Source organism: Rousettus aegyptiacus, unplaced genomic scaffold, assembly GCF_014176215.1.
Source record: "Rousettus aegyptiacus isolate mRouAeg1 unplaced genomic scaffold, mRouAeg1.p scaffold_m13_p_9, whole genome shotgun sequence".
In the NCBI taxonomy this organism is placed as follows: Eukaryota; Metazoa; Chordata; class Mammalia; order Chiroptera; family Pteropodidae; genus Rousettus; species Rousettus aegyptiacus.
The window spans coordinates 64,843,435-64,865,544 of record NW_023416312.1 but is presented as its reverse complement, the minus strand read 5'-3'; the positions used below and the strand labels follow the sequence as shown (position 1 = coordinate 64,865,544).

The window sequence follows — 22,110 nt, the reverse complement described above, 5'->3', positions numbered from 1 at the left end:
TAGCACTGGAGGGTTTGCAGACCAGAACATTCATATTCTAGGAGCTCCTCTGTATTCAAGATCCTGTAAGAAGCTAGGGCGAGATGGGGACCAGGACAGATTCACAAGGTTTTCTTTAGCTACAGACAGACAAGAGTATCCCAAGATTCAGTGGATTCACTATAAGTCCCCTGTGTCCAAGTGTCTTGGGTGCTGCAATGGTGCTGGGAAAAGCACTCACACTTGACTGAGAACTAAGGTTTTCAAAACACGCAATTTATCACTTCTGATGAGGCAGAGACCCCTGTAGTGCCAAGAATCTCCACCATATAAGATTCTGAGTTGATATAGGCATCTTCATGACTTGGTTGATTATATTTTGAGTGAAAACAAACTTAGTAACTTGTTCTGTGACCTTAGGAAAGTCACTTAGCCATCCTAAGGCTCAGCTTCTGCATCTGTAAAATGGATACCAATCCTTGTACTGTTTGACTACATCAGGATCAGGGTTTTTTAGGCTCAGATGAAATAATGTGTGAAGAATGATATTTCAATAAGAACTATACAAATGAAGGTGTTAATCCTGTTGTTACTGAGCTATCAGAGATAATCTTCCTTAGAGCTCAAACAAAGGTCAAATCATTGTGTCAGAGAAAGACACAAAGATATGACATCTGTTTTTCCCTGTGGTTGTGATAGACTGGTACTTTACTGGCCCCAAGGAAATTAAACCAGACAATTATTTCTCTTTAAACGAAAGTCAATTCACTTCTTAGTAGGCTCCATGTGGCCTCAGTTGAAATTAGCAAGTAGTCTCAGACTGCCTTTGATTTGAGAGCCTGTCTCATCTTCTGTAATATCAAATCTAAGGATTTGCTCTGGTTCCCTCAACAAACAGAAGGAAAGCAGATCTGAAGTACTTACTTCTTCAGGCTCACCATCCACAGAGGCTCTTGAGGCTAGAAAACCACTCGTTTTAGATGCCTTAAATTGTCCGTTTCTTGGCTTAGTAATACTTTGGGTTTTTTGCTGAGTATAGGCATATATACCTGGCTTGGTAGATTTCTCTGGTAGAATTAGTACTACTATGAATTTTCTTTCAGAAACTTTCAGAGATTAGTTATTGGTATTTAGAATCTATTCTGCCAATGAAGCAGCTGAGATTTGGAGTAGGATGGAGCAAGCCAATGACCCCCTGGGGTGAAGTCAAAATGCATTCTTTAGAGTTACAGTGGGACAGCATTTAGAAAAAGCTAAATAATTTACTATTATAATATACTTATTTTGGCTCATTTCACCATAAGAACCTTGGGACACAACTTCCAATAAAACTTGGTAAACTAGGTCTTGGATTAAATGATGTTAAATCATATTTCTGCTAGCCTATCCCTCAGTTCAAAGTGGAAATGCTAATCATGCATGTGTTTTATCAATTTACCCTCAATTTACCACATATAGAATAAAGCACCTCAACTAAATTTTGGAAACCAGAAGCAGTTGTGCATTTGTCAGGGTATTAACCAAAAACAGACAACACACTTAAATTAGGGTAATTTGAAAAGAGTTTAATTAAAAAGATATAGGTGTTGTGAAGAGAAACCACCAAAGATAGTGCAGGAATCCAGGGCTAGCAGCACAGCAGCAGCAGACTTATTGTCATAAACACAGACCTGAAGAGATGAGGTTACTGGAATCAGAGGTGGAGATCATTAAAAGCAGGTCATCTTGAGAGGTTCAGGGACATTAAATTGAGGAGCACGAACCAACCTGAGGTGACCCCATAGGCTCCATAAAAATAATTATCCTATCCTCATTCTTGTCCCCCATTGGGCTATTCTGCCGGGGACATCTCATTGATTGAACCAAACCAGAAGCCAGAGAGCACAGGAACTGTCTGGGGGCAGAAAGCAGGACAAAGAATGCCATGTGAATCTGGAGGAGGAAAACAGAGCATAGCTGGCATAAATTGTAGGATGTCAACAATCTGTCATCCTGTGGTATTGGGTGTTGGGCATGCCATCTACTCAGAGAGAAATACAGAATTAAGGTTACATAAATGTGAATTTAGTCTGTCCATGTGTTAGGGGATAGGTTGGTGAGCCAGCTTCCCCCTGACAGCTACTGCTAGCAAAAACCCAATGATCTATCCTAGTGTGGAAGAATTGGTAAGATTTGGTAGTCAAAGATCAAATAGCCTACCTCCTCTTGGGACTATATTATACTGACCTCATATCTTTCTGGTTGTGTTGAATTTGAATTGTTATCTATCATGGTGTCTACAGCTAATAAGTATCTAATGAATGTTTCTTACTGTGGAACTTGGGCAACTGGGCTATACAGATTTACTCCATCAGGGTCACAATTTATTAGTATTTCCACCAACAAACCTTCCAAACATCCTTAACACACTCTAGAAACCACTGCTCTAAAACGGAAATTACACATAGTTTAAAAATAATATTCGATTTATTTTGGAGCTGCCTAGGGATGAAGATGTTTGTATAGTCCCACCTGAGAACAAAGAGTCTCTGCTAAAGGAGCCAATTAAAATCCTGGCTGAACAAAAGTGATTGTTCTTTGCTTCTGTGTTGAGAAGCATGGGAAGTATACCAGAGTCAACTCCTAATCAGACTCTTAAGAGAATCTTTGATAGCAAAGCTGTCTCTTATTTTGGATGCAGACATTGGGAAACTGGGCCATTTCTTAAAATATCTGTTGTTGATCTTTATGTGGATGAAAGAATACATGAGGTTTAAAACAAGGTATCTGGAGGCAGGGCTTTAGACAACTCTACCAACTCCATCAACAAAGACTTCGACAAATCATTACACCTGCTGATTTATTTTTATAGGCAAGAGTGCCCTCTTGTGATTAACATATGCATAAACTTCTGATGGACTGACGTAAACAGTGTTTTCAAGTAAATATGCCAATAGAGGCAAAGAACCTTACTGGGACTACACAAAAATAGAAAGAGTTTTTCAAATTTGGCTGGGTGGGAAAAGACACTGTACAATCATAAGGAATCCAATAAAACCTCTTTTGGAAGCTTGGAATTGATGAGCCTGACAGCAACATGGTGTGTGTATAATCATTTGTTGGCACATGTAATAACTATTTGCATCAGATTAAACAAAACAGCTCATTCATTGCCCACCTATGTGGGAAAACCATTAACTATATGACCGTGAAACTCACTATAGGTAACTACTAGAGAAGGTACATCAAGAATAATCTTTGAATATTCAATGGCAAGGGAGGGTAAACAACATTAAGGTTCTGGAATGGATTGAGTTCATGTACCTTAACAAAGCAGAGCTGAGGATTGTTAGGGGATTTAAGAAACACATAAAATAGCAGCACACACCACTATTAAAATGTTATGAGGTTCTTTTTGAGCCAAAGTTTTCAACCAAATAAAAATGAGAGGGAAAGCTACTAACAGCAAAATCTCTGGTATTAGTGTTTGTAACTGTAACTTAAGAAGCAACCTTTGAGTGTACAGCCTGTAGAAAAATCTATGTGATATAATTGGCATTTTCATTTACAATTACTCATTAGTGTTTTCATGCATGTGGCTACATGGAAAAATAAAATTAGAATTTGTAATTGGCTGGTTTTGAAATCAATAGTATTATTAGGTAATTATCATTGTTTAGAGCCTAACTTCTACCACCATAGACTTTAAGCTTTAGATTTTGCATGGGTTCATATTAGAGCCAAAAATTCTCAAAATTGTTTAGGTTGTTTCATCTTTTAGCTATAACAAATTTTACAATGGAGGCTTTTAATGCATCTTGCTTTTAGCAAGACCTAAACTACTTTAGAGAGCTACGTGTGTTCATTATTAATCATTAGGAATATTAACTCACTAATCTGCTTTAAACATTATTAATGAATTCTTCCCCAAATAAAAAGTACTTCTGCTTCCTTTTTCAGCCATCAACACAATGTTGTTAATAAATTTATTATCTCAAAAATACCTTACAATGCATTGTTTTCTTCACTGAAAAAAGTTTATATTACTGTACGTTTTCTATTAGCTTTTAGAGTGATCAAAGTCTGCAGAAACCTCTTTTGGTTTGGCACTATTCTAAATGATTCTCTTAGAAGTGACTACTTGTTGATGTGTAGATGTGCAGTCTCTCTGTAAATGAGCATATTTTTACACATATGCTGAAGAGATGTACAACAAACCATCCTTACGACATATATCTTTAATTAAATTGATATTGGTGAGTTAAAAAATGTTTAAGTGAGAAGATGACATTAGGGAAATAAGGTGTTCTATGACTATTTATAATAAAATGTTTAGAATAAAACATAAGAAACCTCAATTGGGTTTGTAATTGAAGAGAGGGGATTAAGTGTTGTGTTCCCAGTTCTTGTATAAGCAGAGACCACAGGAGAACAATTCTTACATAATAAGCACAGGGAAAAGAAACATCAATTTTTTGTACATTTTTGTTTCAAAATTATTCAGGAGACAGGGATGAGCAAAAACAATATGTAAGAAACATTAAAACCAGGGGCATCTGGAATTAAGAGTGTCTTGAAGAATATAGTAAAAGATAAATTGCTCCATTAGATATTTTAATTTGGTGTGTAACATAAACACTTAAAATTATAATTAAACTGACTAAATTGACCTACATTAAAAAAGTCAAATAAAAATTTATGGGATAAAACTCAAAATAAATTTACTCTCCATAGTAACTCGATGAAATAACATAAATTCTCTCACTTCAATAGACATGGATATAAAATCTTGCAGTCTGCATTCCAGGTTTTCCTACATATTCTGTGAAGAGTGACTTATGTCAGGTCACATTTAAATGACTCAACATTCTGAGCTAAAAGGCTTTACACAATATACACATTCTTTACTTACAGAGCAAAATAAGCTTAATACTTTTATATTAAAAACATGGGATACAGGATTAGTAGCACCATGAAAAATAATTCTTTTCCCAAAATACAGTCTTTTATTTTACTCAGCGTGATTCTTCTCTTAATTGAATATTTAATGTGTCTTTTTAGTTACTGGGCAAAATATATAATCTTCATTTCATAATCCTTGGAAAAAATCATTCTAGACTCAAAAATTAAATTTATTTTTCTTATTTCTTTCGCAGAAGAATAATAGTGACTTTGCTCTTGCACATTGCTGAGGTACATCTGAATCTTCAGGGTAACTAGTCGTCATATCCTCTTGGTCGTATATACTAGCACCATTGGTGGCAGGAGTAGTAAAGTTGGGGAGAGTGAGACATTGCATTCTTGGAATTTTATATTTATATCACATTTAAAAACACACAAGCAATTCTTCAAAATGTTAAGTCCTCTTCATGCACACTTGACATCGGCTAATACGTGTCCTCAAGTCTCCTGCCTTCAGCGTTTCTGACTGAGGTTTGCTGTGAAATAAGAAACAAAATAATTAGATTAGCCTTTTCTGGTATTTTTATTCTATTATTGATTCAAATTCACACTCAAATATTCTTTTTGTGTTTAATAAGCTATCCTGATGACTGAATGGTTAACTTTTGAACAACATGATCTAGTGCAGAGAATGGTATGGCCTAAGAGCCATTATTGGTAGTTATTTTTATGACTCTTTTTTGTACCATTATTACCTTTGCCTATTTGTCTCTTCCTCTCTTTTTCTTGTACATTTTTCCAATAGTCCTAGAATGAGGGGGATCTGAGCAACTGATGAATAAATGATAACATATAATACATAAGATGCATAAAGATAATACATATTAAAATATTAAGTGATGATAATTCAAAAGAGCAACATATAAAAATAAATTTAAACTTAAAAAAAAGACTCCCATAGAACAAAGTATCCTGAGGTACATGTGCTCTGTGTGGTCTCACTAATTTAAATGCTTGGATGAGAAACTCGAAAATATCCTAGGAAAAGAGTTCACTGGACCACAGGAGGGAAGACAGATTATAGCTTCAATTTCTGGGATGGTCTCAATCTAGTTGAGCAGCTGCTCACTTGCTATTGAACAGGTCACATGACCTTTCCTTGCTTTGTTTTGCTACTGAAGAATTACTACCAAGCCATCTCAAACCACATGTACCTAAAATTAGCTAAGTCTGTTTTTCTGATCTGAGTCAGGCATACGAGGAGAACAAGCAAGAATAAAGGACAGAGTCTACTAACCTCCTAACGTTTGTTGGGTATAAACCATCCATGATTTGCCTCTCTTTTCCCTAGCATCTCTGAAGGAAGCTAAGGACCTAAACTAAACTAAAGCTATTAAGCACCTCACCTGAACATGTCTGACACATCTACAGTTGCCAGCCAAAAGCTGTAGGAGTTGGCATAGTAGTTGCAGGTACCCCGCCCATGGCACTCAATGAATGGAGCTGAACGAAATTCTTCCAAGCAGGAACCAGGTGAGGCCAAGGCTTGACCTGAGCCCTCTGCCCCTGCACTTGTGTGCTAGAAAAGACAAGAAAAAAATTTGTCACAATACCCATGTGATATATAATACCTTAGTGAATACCCAAATATATGTGCTGAGGATGGCCAAAAATTCAAATTCAGTGAAGGAAATGGGGTTAGAGGTAAAAGAATAGTATCTACACTAAGGGTACTCAACAAAAGCAATAGGAAGATTGCAAAAATATGTTCTAGAAAATGTTTGAGGGGGAACACAGTGCTTAGACAGAAGCTATTTGAGGTCAATTTCTTACTATGCAAATGACAGGGATTCCTTCTATTGGGAAGAAATGTAGATCTGATGGATATGATGACAGAGACAGGAGTGTTTCGTACCATCATAAAGGAATAACCAATCCAGAGAGAATCCCATCCCTGAGGACAATGAGGAATCTGAATGGTCTGACTGTGAACTGCAATCACCACAGCTGGAGCTTCACACACAGCACATCTAGTAAGGGAAAGAAAGAGGGAACACAATTTACAGAGTGAGTATGTGGGAAATAGCAGTCCTTCTTTGGAAGCCTTTCTGGCACAGAAGCCTATTAAAGTAGCTTCAGTGCTCAGAAAAGAAGGAGAAAATACACCTTGAGGATTGCTTTTGCATAAGCCCTGTCTCCCAGTATACAAAAAAGTTACAAATGAAAATTGTAAGCTTTTTCAAGAAACTACAGAATCACTGCTATAGCATTTTTATTTTCTATTCTGCCCTAAATTCATACTTACAATAGCCAATGCCATAATTGCTCTAAGAGTTTGGCTTAGTGTATTGCACATACTATTTGCCGTCAAAGTGCCCAACTGGAAAGTAGACATTTAGTGATACTGAAACTGTGGTAAGAACAATGTCTGGTAAACTGGAAAAGATAAGAAACATACTTTCTCAATCCCCATCCATTATTTTATTAACCATTTGGCCTATCTGGAGAAGTACTACATATCTGGAATCCTGGGCAGGGATCTAGGTACTTGGAGATGTGGCTTAAATCTATAAAATCAAGTGAAACAGCAGCAGAGTCTACCAAGTCTTTCATAAAGAATATGAGGGGACCTTTGATATACTGAACCAATTTGGCAAAGTTTATCTACAAAACAGGGAATATCTTTAGGGGACCTTTAACTCCTAAAAGTTGGGATGGACAAAAATCACAAAAAATTCCCAAAGGATATAGGCAAATATATTTAAAAGGGCACACTGAATTTGCTACTAAGAGAGGCTGGACTAGGTTTAACCTTTATATTCAATGTCAAAGAAACTAGACTTTCCAATGATTCATCCTTTATGGTTACTGGATTCCTAAATAAATTGGGTCATAATAAGAATAAAAATGGCAATATCTAATGTGCCTAGGAGATCAAGTTAAACTAGAGTTCTAACTCATGGAATATAAAGTACAGCATAGGGAATATAGTCAATAACATTGTAATAACTATGTATAGTGCCAGGTGGGTACTAGAGTAATTGAGGAGAATCACTCCCTAAATTATATAAATGTCTAACCACTATGTTGTACACTTGAAACTAATATGAAATATTGAATGTCAACTCTCATTGAAAAATAAAAATAATTTTAAAATAATAAAAACACTTAAGACTTATTAAAAGGAAAAAAACTACGGTTCTAACATGGCGAAACTCTAGGAAATCTCTATTAATGGTACCACCCTCCTCTTAGTTACTCATGCTCCAAACTTCAGTTATCACTTCCTCCTTCCCACCGATAATCAACTGCCAAGTCCCGTCTTATTCTATTAACGTAATACATGTCTCCCATTAAGAGTTCCAATCCACTCCTATCAGAATTATAGCAATATATTCAATCTAACTGATCTCTCTAACTCAGGACTAACCCCTCTGTAACCCATGTTATACACATCAATGGCTCTGTAATCGTCCCTGAAATAAAGCTCAGAAATTTTTCATGGTTCCTCATTATATACCAGATAAATTTCAAACTAAAATCTGACACCGATTGCCTTCTACCATCTGGGTCTAAGCTAACTATTTAATCTCTTCTCCCTTTGTAACATTTACAAACTATATTCTAAACACATCACTCTATTACCCATCCCCATGTTTTCTGTCTAGTCTGTACTTTCCCCTTATAAATACTGCCTGTGTTTCAAGTCTTTTCCATCCTTCAAGGACTATTCAGTTCAAAACACATTTCTTCCATAAAGTCATCTCATATCTCTCCAGTTGGAATTAAGGATCCTTTTCCCTATGCATTCATAACATTTTTATTAGATCTATTGTAGCACTTGGCTCAAACCTGATATATTTTAGATTAATTTACATATATGTGTCTAATGACTAGACTCTACAGGTAAACTCTCAGTATATTACACTATGTCTATCATGGATCCTGGTCAAAAACAGATCACTAATAAATATGGATCAAACTAAATACTGAACTGAATATTATAAAGACACTTCTACTTAACCTGGAAGAAATATGACCATATTATTAGCTTTGGACTCATTTCTGACTAGCTAAACTAACTGGGAACTGGTAAAAGTCAAAGTTATACCAATGTCTCACCGACTAATGAATGGCTGGATGCTCTGGCCCTTCAGGGGCTCCATGCTCATTGGCATGGGCTCTGGAGTGGAGAGCCAGTAAGAATAGTCATTTCTGGAAGCAAAGTTACAAATATTATTGATGTTGCAGAACATGAAAGGCATGGTACTGAAGCGACGGAGGCAGCTGCCGGCTGTTCCTAGGAAGAATTGGGAAGAAAAAGATGAAAGACTGCATCATGATGATACTTTAGTTTATTCTAAAATACTAACAAACAACATTTTAAAGAAAAACTTGCCCATGCTTCTCAGACAATACATGCTTCTTTAGTTCTTCAATTATAAGATGTACATTTACTTATATTTTAAAATGTCTAAAATCAAGATATATCTTACAATTTATGTAGACATTTATTGTGGTAGCTCATTTTATGTTCCACAAACACTGTTTTTAAACTTGTGATGCATCTGATAAACAATGGTGTTTTATGATTTATTATGAACAAGTGAAGGGTATACACTGAGTCCTTAAAATATCATATTGATATTTCCTTTCCAGACTTCTCTATCTTCTTCCAAGACATCCCCAGTGTGGATCTTGTGTGGGCTTGCAATCTCTTTAAGCCTATAGACAACTGCAGTGTTGCCCAATATGCACAGAGACCACAGACAAGTTTGCAGGTGAATAATAAAAAGGAAAAAATAAATAAATAAGAAAGGAAGGGTGCGAGTGGAAAAAAATTAAAATAAGTAGAGCATTTGGATTTCTGGGCTGGTAGGGGCAATAGAGTTTATCTCTACCAGTGATCAGGCCTTTTTTTCTCATTTATTAATAAAAGAATGATGAAAAATGATGTACATCTCACACATTTTTAAGTTGCTATTTAAAATGTTTAATCAGAAATTTAAATTGATACTGTACAAGTTATTAAGTTATTAGTTATGGTCTCATAGCTCCAAACCCACCCTTCTATATTCCACTTTGTAATACTGGAGTCTAGGACTTTTCAAACCACATTTCAACGTTGTCAGCTATCATTTCTAGTGTTTTTTGAATATTTATATTTAAAAACACACTTTTACATCACTCTTTTAAATGTATCCAATGTAATGATTTGAAACCTAACAATAAACATTTTAAAAAGCACATAAACTCATCTTTAACAACTGGAAATTATTCTTTCAAAATTAATGTCTAATTTCTGTAAAAGTATTTAAATAATAAATCATTTTATGATGCTAAAAATTTCAAGTGCCCATTGTCCTCTCCTCAAACTTAACTGTCAAACATTTTTTAAATTAAAATTTGTAGACAATAATAACAACAAAAAAAAGCAACTGGAAATTATTTAATGTTCCTTTTGCATTTAAAAATTATATTTCCATTTTACTTCTTTCACAGTTCAGTCCTAATGTATTTTTTTTTATTTTTGAAAGTCTTTTATTGACTTCCTATTGTATTTCTCTAAAGCAAAAATTTTAAAATAATTTTTAAAAACTTTCTGTGACCATAAGGCTTTACATGTTAAATATTTCATTTTAAACTGTCATTATCATTATTATAGTAATTATTAATTCACAAATAATAAAATATAGATATTATAAATTTTGTTTATTACTAAACATAAAAAGTAAACTTTTATTGGAAATGAATTTCTTAATGAGATGAATTAGAAGTGAACTAAAGAGGCTCAGTTAATGGAGATTTTAACAAATATTTTAAATTATCCCTCTGAATTTGTTCTCCAGAGGCTTTCATGCTTCAAGGTCATGTATTATATATAGTATAATTCTTACATAAATTGGGAGATGGGTGATAGTGAAAGGGGTTAAGGGAAAGGGGGTTATATAAAGCATATACACAGGCAGTTCAACTTTAGGCGAAAGAACACATGAAAATGGAAGATTTGAAAATTGATTCCTTTTAAAATTATGCCTGTATATCTTTTGGAAATTCTTCATGTATCCAAAGGGGTATACTTATCTCAGATTGAAAATGACCGATAAAAGACCAATAATTCTTAAACCTGGTGGATCTTCAGATTCATTGGTGATTTTTATACAATAAGTTTGGAATGTGCCTAGTAATTTTCAAAAGTTCCCCAGGTTGAAAATTTTTGATTTAGTATAATTTTTTTTTTCAGAAGAAAAAACTGGCTCTGAAAGAAGTAACTGACTCAAGATCATGTGAAAGTAAACAACAAACTGGCATAATTGAAAAAGTAAATGGATTTAGAATTGGTAGGTATTAGATTCAATTCTTATCTCCAACAGTTTCTGAGTGTGTGGTTTTGAATGAGTCACTTAACTTCTTAGCCAGTTTTTTTTTGTGTATGTATGAAATGAAGAAAAAAACAATACTTGTACTATATCTTTCTTGATCAAACTTACGAAAATCAAATTGAATAATAAATATGAAAGTGCTTTTTAATTATAAACTAATTTAAAAATAAAACTAATATCACTGCCTAATTAGAGATAGAGCTGGAAATATCCCTGGTCTCATAAAGAAGAGAAAAAGAAGTATATAAAAGTAAGGCCGATAGTGATGAGATCAAGAGTGTTTAGTTGCATCTGTGCTGAAGGTTGCCCACAATCATGCAGAATTCTGTATTAGAGTCTCCAAATTTTTGAAGAGAGGGAGATCTCATGAACTCATAATGACTCCTGTATTATAAATTATAAGGCTGTAACAGACTGATGGTTCTTAGTATGTTCTTTTTCCCCTCCCGGATAGAACAGTTTTAGTATTCAATCTAGAACAGTTTTAGTATTCAATCTGTTTCCTCCACCCTCTTTTTTATATACCATATCCTTTCATTAATTCAACACAGACCATGTATTTATGTGATCAGGTAGATGACTGTTTCAACATCAAAGCTCTAGCTACCTAAAATTTTTGCTTAGCCATCAATTGATACTTGTTTGAGCTCCAGCAGACACTATGCTGTTCAAGATCACCCTTGGGATCTTGGGCTCTATCCTGGACTTCCTACTTCTGAGGCTTAAATGGTAACCAAGTCAGGGCTAGTTTGTAGTCTCCAAGTCTGAATGCACCTACGATAGCCCCTATTTGACTAAACATATACATTTTGAAAAGTTATAGTAGCATAATGGATAACAGATCCCATTTTCTCTTTGCATTATTTTTTTTAACTTCATGGTGCTCAAATACTTTTAATGGTTCCTACTGACTTAATGGGTTACAGATTTTAAGTTTACAAGCTTCATTCTGGGTATAAGTTAGACTGTGACTGTGAAGAAAGAATGGACTAAAAGGGAAATAATTTATCAGAAAGACTAGAAAGAATTATCTAAAAGATAAGAGTATTTTTACAACAAAGATTTGCTGATTGTAAAATTAGAAAAAGAAGATATTACATAAAGAAAGCAAAAGAGAGAAGGAAATGTAGCAGAAGAAAGATGACAAGGAGAATAGGAAAAGTAGAAGAGGAAGAAGAGAGTAGCTGGGTAAACTCTTACTTTATTTGGCTTCATAAAATGACCTGTGACTACTGGCTTCCATGTAAGTGGATGTGCCTACCCTGGTGCCCCGCAAGTGCCCTGGAAACAGAGTAATCAGAGCAGACCTCTGGAGGTCTCTGTTGCTGCAGAACTGTTTTCACAGAATGGCATAGCTAAAGAGTCCTCAGGGGGCCTCTTACCGCAAAGACCCCAGAATCTGGGAGCTCGGAATATCTTCTTCAATGTTGTTATGAAGGCAAAGGGGAATGTAATCCCTAAAATAGGCAGCTCTGAGACAAACAATAGAGCCTCAAAATATAAAGTCAAAATTCCAGAAAAAGAAATCTTGGGGATTGGAAGAGGTCTTGATAGTCATCCAGTCTAGCTGCATCCCATTAACCAAACTTTCCACCCCAGGATAGACAGAATGGATGAAAACACATTAAATGAAGTGGATTTTACATGGAAATGTGGTGCTTTATATAACTTTAAACTGCTCTGATAATACTTTATAAAGCTAAGGTGCTTATTTTAGGAATTATAAACTAGCATAATTAAGCAATGACCTTACTTTCTTTGATGCAGAAACCAATACTCTTTTTAAAACTTATCTTTCAATCTGATGAATACCAGTGTCAGAAAAGAGGAAACTATCTTCCATTAGTTATAAACACTGCCCACTCAAGCAGCTGTTATACTGTAATGAACTCAGGGAATCTGTTTCCTTAATAACTAAGCTAACAATAAATGTGGCCCTTTCCATAATGCCTTGCTTTAGGTAAAGAATTGTACCTCACACTGGGCTAATTAAAGCTTTGAGTTTAAAGTTAAAAATTATTTATTTAAAACTCATAATGAATATATATATTCAGCTGCCGTTGACATGGTCTTCAGTTTGGAAGCCTCAAAAGAATAGACAGATGCACTTTGGCCAAGGCTACTCTGGAAATCAACGGGATTTTCAAAAAAAAACCCAAAATGTTTAGTAAGAAATAATATGCCAGTCATCTCACCCAAGTCTTGTCCATGAGCTCTTTTATTTCCTTGTACATACAGGAGAGAAAAGCCTTCATAAATCTGGACAGTTCCCTGCGGGCATTGTGGTGAATCTGTTGTCTGGCTGTGACGTGTGATCAGGAATCCATGGGCAAGAGAGGAAGTTCCAGGAGGACCTGGGGGACCTTGCAAACCATCTGGCCCAGGGAGGCCATCCATACCACGAGTACCTATTTCCATGGAATCATCAGTATACACAATTAAGTAAGTTCTGATCCACTATTATGGCTATTAACAAAACATTATACCTTCATTTGATTAGTTAATTTAGCCAATATATATAGAATGTATATAAAAGCATTGTCATATATCACTGGTTTGGAGATATATATTTAGGATTTCCCTCCTGGAATTGGTTGATGATATTAGGCACTAAATAAATATTGGGGGAATGGAACATGAGATGCGAAGGAGTGATGCTTATTGGGGGAGTCTGTATATTACCTAGTCTCTTGCTGTACTAAAAAAGTCAAAACTCCATGACAAAATTTCAGCCTGCTGTTTTGTTCATCAACAAGAACAGAAGGGTGTGGTTGTCATCATTCTGCCAGCTTACGTGAGGAAAAATCTTTCCTTTGAATCTGCCGGGGAATTATTTTCAAGCATACCTCTTTGTTTTGAGAATAGGCAGGGCACTCTAAAGAATTATCTTAAAATGTCTATATTTTGAATCTATAACTGGTTCCCTTTCTCAATTTATCATCTTGATTTGAGGTCATTTTAAAATTCTCTTTATACACAGGCCTTTGGCCACTGTGTGTATAGATTTTTATTTTGAGGAAACTTCATGGCAATGCCCATATGTGATGAAGATGACATTAACTTACTTAATTCCCTAGAAATGAAGTTATTGAAAGGGCAAGGTGTAAGTTCTAGGAAGGCCATAGGTATCATAACTGCCTTCTTGCCACTGATATTTTTAGTCAACACATACTCTTTATGTTTATATTATTTAGAGTTATATTTATATTATCTAGACTTGTTAAAATATATTAAAAATCTATTGAATTTCTAATATTTTATTTCTATTTTGGCTATCTTTATTTTTTATTGTAAATGGATTCAAATTCTTTTTGGAAGTAGGTTGAATGCAGATTGGAAATATAGTAGATACCAATACGATATTATCAGGAGCACCTATTAATGAGTGGCCTCAAAAATCTGCATATCGATTTGTTATTTCAGTATAAGAAGGCATTCTAATTCCCAAAGCTCTATGTGAATCACTTAAATTTTACAATTATACTTATTAAAATTTATGGGGGAAATGGTACTCTACTGTGATATTTTCAAATGTGGAAGGATTCATAATAGTTTCAAGATGGTCATGGGATATACACCAAAAATTATCAGAATAGGTAAATACAATGAGTGCCTGGAAAATCCCCATTTTAAGGAAGAACTGGGGTTTCCAGTGCTCTAAATACACAAATAAAAACCTTTTTGTGCTTCTCTTACACTGGCAAATCTCCTTGTATCTGTTCCCCAACAACAGATTCATCAGCTAGCTGCATTCTCTGAAGCAGCTGTCACAGCTCCAAGTGAAGGTCATATGTCCAGATATCTTCCAGACTTAAAGTCTAGTATCAGCAGCAGTGTTTCACTTGTCTCACCTGGCTGGCCTGGAAGACCTGGGTCTCCTTTGCGTCCCCCTGCACCATCAAAGCCAGGGAGACCATTGCGTCCAGGATCTCCTGGCGGGCCAATAGGGCCTACAGGAGAAACATAAATAAGGTTCTGAAATGTAAGTAGAATAACTCAACATCCAGACAGAATTGTATTTAAGGTCCTTGAGTATCGCAAAATTCATAATCTGGTTTTGTTTTTAATCCAAATAAAGGAATAGCTCAAATCCAAGACAAGAGCAGCAGGCAAGGATTTAGTATTAGTTTTAAACAATACATTTGCCTCTGTGGAGATTCCCATACTATGATTGTTGTGCTCTCTTTGCCTTCAGAAGACAGGAGTGTAAGACCCAGCTTTTGTTATCTATCCCTTCACAGGTAAGGTGGTTACAGCCTCATACATTTTATTAATGGAAAGCCTGTTACTTAATCATTTAATAAGAGTGAAAGACTGAAACTAGTTTTAACTTTTAAAAAATAATCAAAGTTGGCTTTAAGTATGGAGCAAAGTAAAGGATTTATTTAAAAGTCATGAGGCCTCACAGTGGGGAACTGATTACTCAACAAATCAGCCTTCTATCCTTCTGGTAGTTGGGATACAGGCAGCGTCGGATCTTAAATGTAAATTAATTTCATTACAGCATTTTAAACAACATTAATCTAGTCATTCAAATCAGAATACCCAGAGGAACTAGAAGAAACTTGACTGGGCCTAAAAGAAATAAGAGTATGAGAAATTAAAATTTTCAAAAAATAAAAAATAAAAAGGAAATGGGACTCTGGTAGTCTTGTATTCTATCAATTGCTGAGACTCCTATTGCAAGAGATAATCTCTGACAAGGGAAAGGAGAATTACATTAATGTTCTCAAATAGATAAGGCTTAAAGAGATGATCTACAAAGGTACCTGGTAATCCTTGAGGTCCTGGAAGTCCTGGTAGACCTTTAAATCCAGGCTGGCCAGGGACCCCTGGAGGACCAGCATCTCCTTTGATTATAATACTCTGTCCTGAAGGACCAGGTAATCCAGGGGGACCTAAGAGGCAAAACACATAAATTTAAAAGTAGGGAAGAGAAAGGTCAGAAAGGATGGATGCCAAAGTGAACTATGGTCGGGATAAGAACTGGTGTGAGAGAAACAAGTTAAATGTAGTGGAATGTTGCCATGCTCAATAGACATATGCTAGGGATTATTCTTACTCAGGAGAATGAAAAAAAAATTTTTTTCTTAGGGTCAATGGAAAAATTAGGTATATTGTCCCTATTTTCAAGTCTTGAAAAACGACTCAGTTTTTAGAAAGTCTAATTCATTTCAAATCTGTGAACACTGGTATCAGGAGAAAATAATTCTATTTACTGACAAGTCTATTCTGATTCTAACATCATTTGCAGTTCTTATTTGTTGTGCTTGTCAAGGGACCCACTAAACCAATAGGTAAATTTAGCATATGCCCTATTTCAGTTTACGGGAAATCTCTATAAGTCTCTCAGCAAAAACAAGCAAACAAACAAAATTCCAACAAATTATTTTCTTATTAAAAATATACAAATATAACCATGTGACTTGTTCTTGTGATCTGTTCAATTGAATATGGGAAAGTTAGTATAATAGTCAATAAAGATCTAAGTGAAGCATTTTTGTTCGTCTTCATCTATCTTAAACATAAAAGGTCTGCTTTCAATATTATATTAATAAAATAAAGAGCTTGAAAGATTAGTAAATAGAGAGAGTCCAGTCTATTTCCCTTCAGTTATTGGGGTCTAAGACTCTGAAGGTTTGGTTAAAAGGAGAAATACACACTTTCAAATTCTTCAATACATTTAAGTATCATGTACAACTAGATACAAAAATAAGTCTTACCTGGGGGGCCAATAGGTCCTGGATCTCCCTCAGGGCCAGGTGAACCAGGTACTCCACTGAGTCCTTTCATGCCTGCAAAGAAGGTATATACAATTGCACGGGGAAGCAACAGGACCACAGCATTTACCCAGCCAAATCAGAAAATGGGTGTCTCGTCCCAAGCGTGTTTAATGTAAAAGATGGGAACCTCAAAACATCCATTCAAATACCTGGAAATCCTGGAACACCAGGGAGACCAGGATCTCCTTTCATTCCATTGAGACCTGGCCGGCCAGGATTACCCTGAATAAATAAAATTATTAATTTTAGAAAAAAAAATAGGGAGTGAAGAGTGAGGATTTAAGTGATATTGTATAGTGATTCACAGCACTGGTTTTAGAGTCAAATTTATAGGATTCAAACCCTAATCTTGTGTCATTAGCTTGTGAAACTTTGAGCTGATTATCTAACCTCTTTGATTCATAGTTTTCTCACCTATAAATATAGAAAATAATAGTATCTACTTCATGCAGTTGTTGTAAAGATTAAATGAAATAGTTCATATTAACTACTTAGAAAACTGGCACGTGGTATATATTAAATAAGTAGTAGCTATTATTTTATTATCTTTTGCGAAGATACTTCTTTTTTTAGTGTACCCCTGAAGTGATACGTATTTGGATTAGAATTACATGTGCAGAAATGATAATGTCGGAAAGAATTGGCCAAAGAAAATATAGTAGAGTCTATTAATTACCTGGGTTCGAGGGCCAGGAAAACTATGGGAATGAGGAAAGTTGAAAATTACTTTTAAAATAGATCTAAAAGAAGAATAAGTGTGGGAAAACAGCTTTTTTTAGTGGGAATGAAAAAGGGGCAAGCCTGGAACATCTTATGCTAAAATGTAAGAAAATGCTAAAAAAAAAAAAAGAGAAGCATGTTAGAAAGACATAGAATCCAGCTTGAAGGGGTTCCCAAATCTAGGACAATTTGAGCATCAAAATAAGCAATGAGTTAAAAAAAATGTAAATCATTGAAAAAAATTATGAGCCCATACTTATAATAAATAGACAATAATGTAAGAGAATGGAGGCTCTCACTTAAAGTAGGGCTGATAGGTATATATGGAGGTAGTGCTAGAATTGGAAAATCATCATTTGCCACTATCTCAGTATTGACTGATTGAGGCAAAAGTCATAAATGTATATTAAATCTAAGGAGAAATTTGGAAATTTTGATGAAGAACAGTATAGTTGCATGATCTTAATGTGCCTTCCTGTAGTTTTGCTTATTAGGTACAAGGGAGGAGATTGTAACCATACAGTTAACTGGATAACAACTTGGTGAGGTGATCAAAATTAAAATCACCAATGAGGGGCAGATGAACATGGTGGTCCTCCATATCTGAGAAGGACACAGCATTAGTCATGTAGTAGTATTACAGCTGGGGATGCAAATTCTGAGGAAACAGCAGACAAAAGAAGAAATAATCTATTTTTTTTTAATGGGAAGAGGTTACATTTCTTTAAAATTGTCAAGAGCAGAAAATAAAAATATAGGTTTAGAAACTGTTTCAGATTAAGGAATAATAAAGAGATATGATGGTTAAATATAATGCATGATTTGGTCTGGATCTATTCTTGGAAGGGAAAAATGCTATTAAGCGCATTACTAGGCCAATTGACACAATTGGGCCATGTACAGTAGATATAAAAGTATTATATTGATATTCAATTTCCTGAACTTGATAACTATACTGTGGTTATATGAAAAAATATCTTTAATCTTAGGAATTTTATAAACTGAAGTATTTAGTGGTAAAGGGGCATGACAGATATAACTTATTCTCAAAAGTTTCAGAAAAAAGTATACTTATACACACACAACATAGAGAGCAAATGGGGCACAATGATAACAATTGCTTCATCTGGGTAAATGATATATGGGGGGTTTTTCACTATTCTTGTAATTATTCTATAATTTAAACATTATTTCCAAATAAAAATTATAAAAGGTGCACACATAAGGACTAACTTGTACAAAAGAAAATTAACAGAACTTGATGATACTTTATTTATTGACAACAGGTAGTCCTGAACAGGCATAGTGACATGTGAACTGGAAGTACATGGGAAGTAAAGGAGATAGGGAGTGAATAGAGAATGAAGAGATTAACATTTTAAGTCTAAGTGTCTAGAAAAATAGTGATGACTTAAGAAAACTAGTTAGTTGTTGGAAAGTTTTAAGGGTTATGTCTTTAGAAGTTTTTCTTTCTCTACTATATGAAGAAGCCCCAGATTTAAAAGATTGAGCCCAGACTGTGTCGCCTGCCAAATTTTTAACAATCTTCCTAAATAAATGGAGGATGCTTTGAGGATCCATAAAGAAGCATGTGATTGCGTCACTCAAAGGTGGAAAACACTTAAATATAGACATGAAAATGTGCTATTATTATCTTTTTACAGGTTAAGATAGAAACCCAAAGTGTCTATCTATCTGCCTTCCTCATAGACACAAAACAGAAGTATACAGTGGTGCTGAAATATAACCCTAATTCTAATTTCAAAGTCTAAAATATCCCCACTCACCATAATTACTTTCCTATGAATGTACTCCACGTGCAATGCTCTGATATAAATGTCTCCTTTTATAAATTCGCTTTCCCTGAAATGAAGTTTTCTCAAATCTAAATACTATACATACTAAAGACTCTAGGTAAAATATCTTTTGAGACACCCTTTAACTATAAGGTAGCAAGGTCCCTTTCATTGGAATAAGATAGAAAACTTGCCTTTTTCTTTGTAATTCACCAGTAAACTATGCATAGAGCCTTGGCTAGTAAATGCTAATTAAAATAATGCACCTTGGAATTCCCATTGTGATTGTCAACACCCATACCTCTTTCTCATCAAAAATCTACTCCGTTTCCTACCTGGAGTCCGGGTGGTCCTTGATCGCCTTTCAAACCAGGAAAACCAGGTTGCCCAGGTGAGCCTGGGTTTCCTCTCTCTCCTTTAATACCTCCATTTCCAGGGAGACCCCGGGGACCTTCTGGACCTGGTAGACCTTGATAATGCACAACAAATGACCACATGCAAGTATAACATAAAAGTAGCATAAAAGTCAGACTTTTAAAATATCAGTGATCTAAATCCTATCAGTTTGCAGAAAAAAACCCAGACTATTCAAACATATAGATCAATGCTGACTCTCTAATGTAAATTGGGCTGGGTTCTTTTTGTAAACATTGGTTTGCAGACCCTTTTAGTTTGCTTTTTATCATATGTGAAACACAATATGCTCATATCAAAAGAAAAGACTCAAAACATTACAATAGAAATTGCTTCTGTAACCCCTAAGTATTTTAAGTCAAAGGAAACAGACATCACAGGGCACTGTTCTCAAATTGGAGCATACATCAGAATCTTCTCGAGAGCTTGTTATAAACAGATTCCTGGGCCTACCCCAAAAGTTTTGGGTTCATTTAGTATTGGGAGGGGCCCAAGAATTTGTATTTTAACGAGTGCCCTGTAGCTACAGTTGCTGGTTTGGGGCCACACTTTAAGAATTCCTGCTATAGGGAAATCAGGGATTTAAGAAAATATGTCACAATGTGATTAAAATTAAATTGCTTTACTTTAAGTAGTTACTTTTATTTAGCTTTCGTTACTATGCAATTAAGATAGTTATTTAAGCAAACTGTTTAATTTTAGTGATATGCTTAATACATGGGAATATTTTAAAGTGTTTGTTCAAAGATCACTGATTCAATACAGCACGTTCGAATTTAACAATGCTTTCATATTCTTTGCACTTTAAATATTTTTGAAGAAAAATGAAGAATTCTGTATATATCTTGTAAATAAATAAAATAATATGAAATGGAATTTTGCTAAGCTCTTATACTATGTTTTGACTTTTCTTTCTAAATAAAGATATCATGTCCATTAAGCAACCAAGGAGATCTTATCAATAGCCACATCTTTTGTCACTAGATGGGAAATAGCTGTTACTTGATTGCAAAGTACTAAATAGTGGCTGAGGCTGAGATTAAGTAGTCTTGCCTTTAGAAAATAATCATAAAGCTCTAAATAACAAATAGTCAATAGTTAGCATTTACACTTCTCTCCTCTAGTAATATTAGTTTTTCATTGGTTTCAACATAAAAAGTACATTGCTTAGAAATTTATTTTAAATGATTTTAAAATTTGTATTCGTTTCAAGTATATAGTACATTGCTTAGACATTTATACAGTTTATAAAATGATACCATGAATTGCTCTTTCTCTCTTCTTGTTCTCCATCTAGCCATTACTGTATTCCCTATGCCATCCTCCCCAATCCTGTGACCATCTATCAACTACAAATTTGTACTTCTTTAACCCTTCACCCTATTCTCCTGGCCCCTGAACACCCTCCCTTTTGCCTATCCCCAGATTATCCTCTATATTTGTGAGTCTGTTTTTGATTAGTTTGTTCTTTTTGTTCCTTTGATTCTACATATAAGTGAAATCATGGTTTTTATCTTTCTCCGTCTTACTTATTTCACTCAACATAATAACCTCTAGGTCCATCCACATCTATGCAAATGGTATGACTCCTAAATGCCCATCAATAGATGACTGGATAAAGACGTTTTGGTTCATATATACAATGGAATATTACTCAGCTATTAAATTATTTTTGATGAAAATATAAGCATGTGTATTTAGAATACTGAATTCATGCTTACATATGAACAAAGAATTATCTTTTTTATCCTTAGATAAAATTGGTATATAAGTTTCAGGTGTACAATATTGTAATTTAACACCTGTATACACTAAATTCACAAAGGGTCATCTTTTTGACCTGAAATTAAATTCAGACTTTAGTTTTTTTCCCAATACTCTTAAGATACAAAATCATTGGCTACTTGCTAACATGGCAGCATAGAATATAGGTTAAGAATGTTGGACTCTAGAGCAAGAATGTTGGTTGGAATCTCAGCTCCATTATCATCATTAGCTTTGACTTTAGCAAGTTTATTAATCTCCTTGGCATCAACTGTCTCTTCTCTAGGATGGAAATTCTTATTTTAAAGTTGGAACAGCTTACTTTATCAGGTTGTTTCAAAGAGTAAATAAGATAATTTATATAAATTATTTACCACAGTGCCTGGCATA

At 34.7% G+C, this 22,110-nt stretch overlaps 1 protein-coding gene across 5 annotated transcripts in view; it reads right to left on the bottom strand.

The window, feature by feature from the left end:
- Nucleotides 1-4,166: 4,166 nt before the first annotated feature.
- COL4A5 (collagen type IV alpha 5 chain) overlaps nucleotides 4,167-22,110 on the bottom strand; it is a 230,575-nt gene continuing 212,631 nt past the window's right edge. For 4 of the 5 annotated variants that reach the window (XM_036227178.1, XM_036227180.1, XM_036227181.1 and 1 more), the window contains 10 exons: nucleotides 19,878-20,011; nucleotides 17,176-17,248; nucleotides 16,967-17,038; nucleotides 16,013-16,141; nucleotides 15,095-15,193; nucleotides 13,439-13,651; nucleotides 8,983-9,160; nucleotides 6,776-6,890; nucleotides 6,267-6,439; nucleotides 4,167-5,396 (listed from right to left, as the gene is read on the bottom strand). In XM_036227178.1, the coding sequence (XP_036083071.1) occupies nucleotides 5,315-5,396; nucleotides 6,267-6,439; nucleotides 6,776-6,890; nucleotides 8,983-9,160; nucleotides 13,439-13,651; nucleotides 15,095-15,193; nucleotides 16,013-16,141; nucleotides 16,967-17,038; nucleotides 17,176-17,248; nucleotides 19,878-20,011 (1,268 nt within the window). In that variant the 3' untranslated portion in view covers nucleotides 4,167-5,314. The remainder of the gene's footprint in view (nucleotides 5,397-6,266; nucleotides 6,440-6,775; nucleotides 6,891-8,982; nucleotides 9,161-13,438; nucleotides 13,652-15,094; nucleotides 15,194-16,012; nucleotides 16,142-16,966; nucleotides 17,039-17,175; nucleotides 17,249-19,877; nucleotides 20,012-22,110) is intronic. The other variant, XM_036227179.1, reaches the window with a different exon arrangement.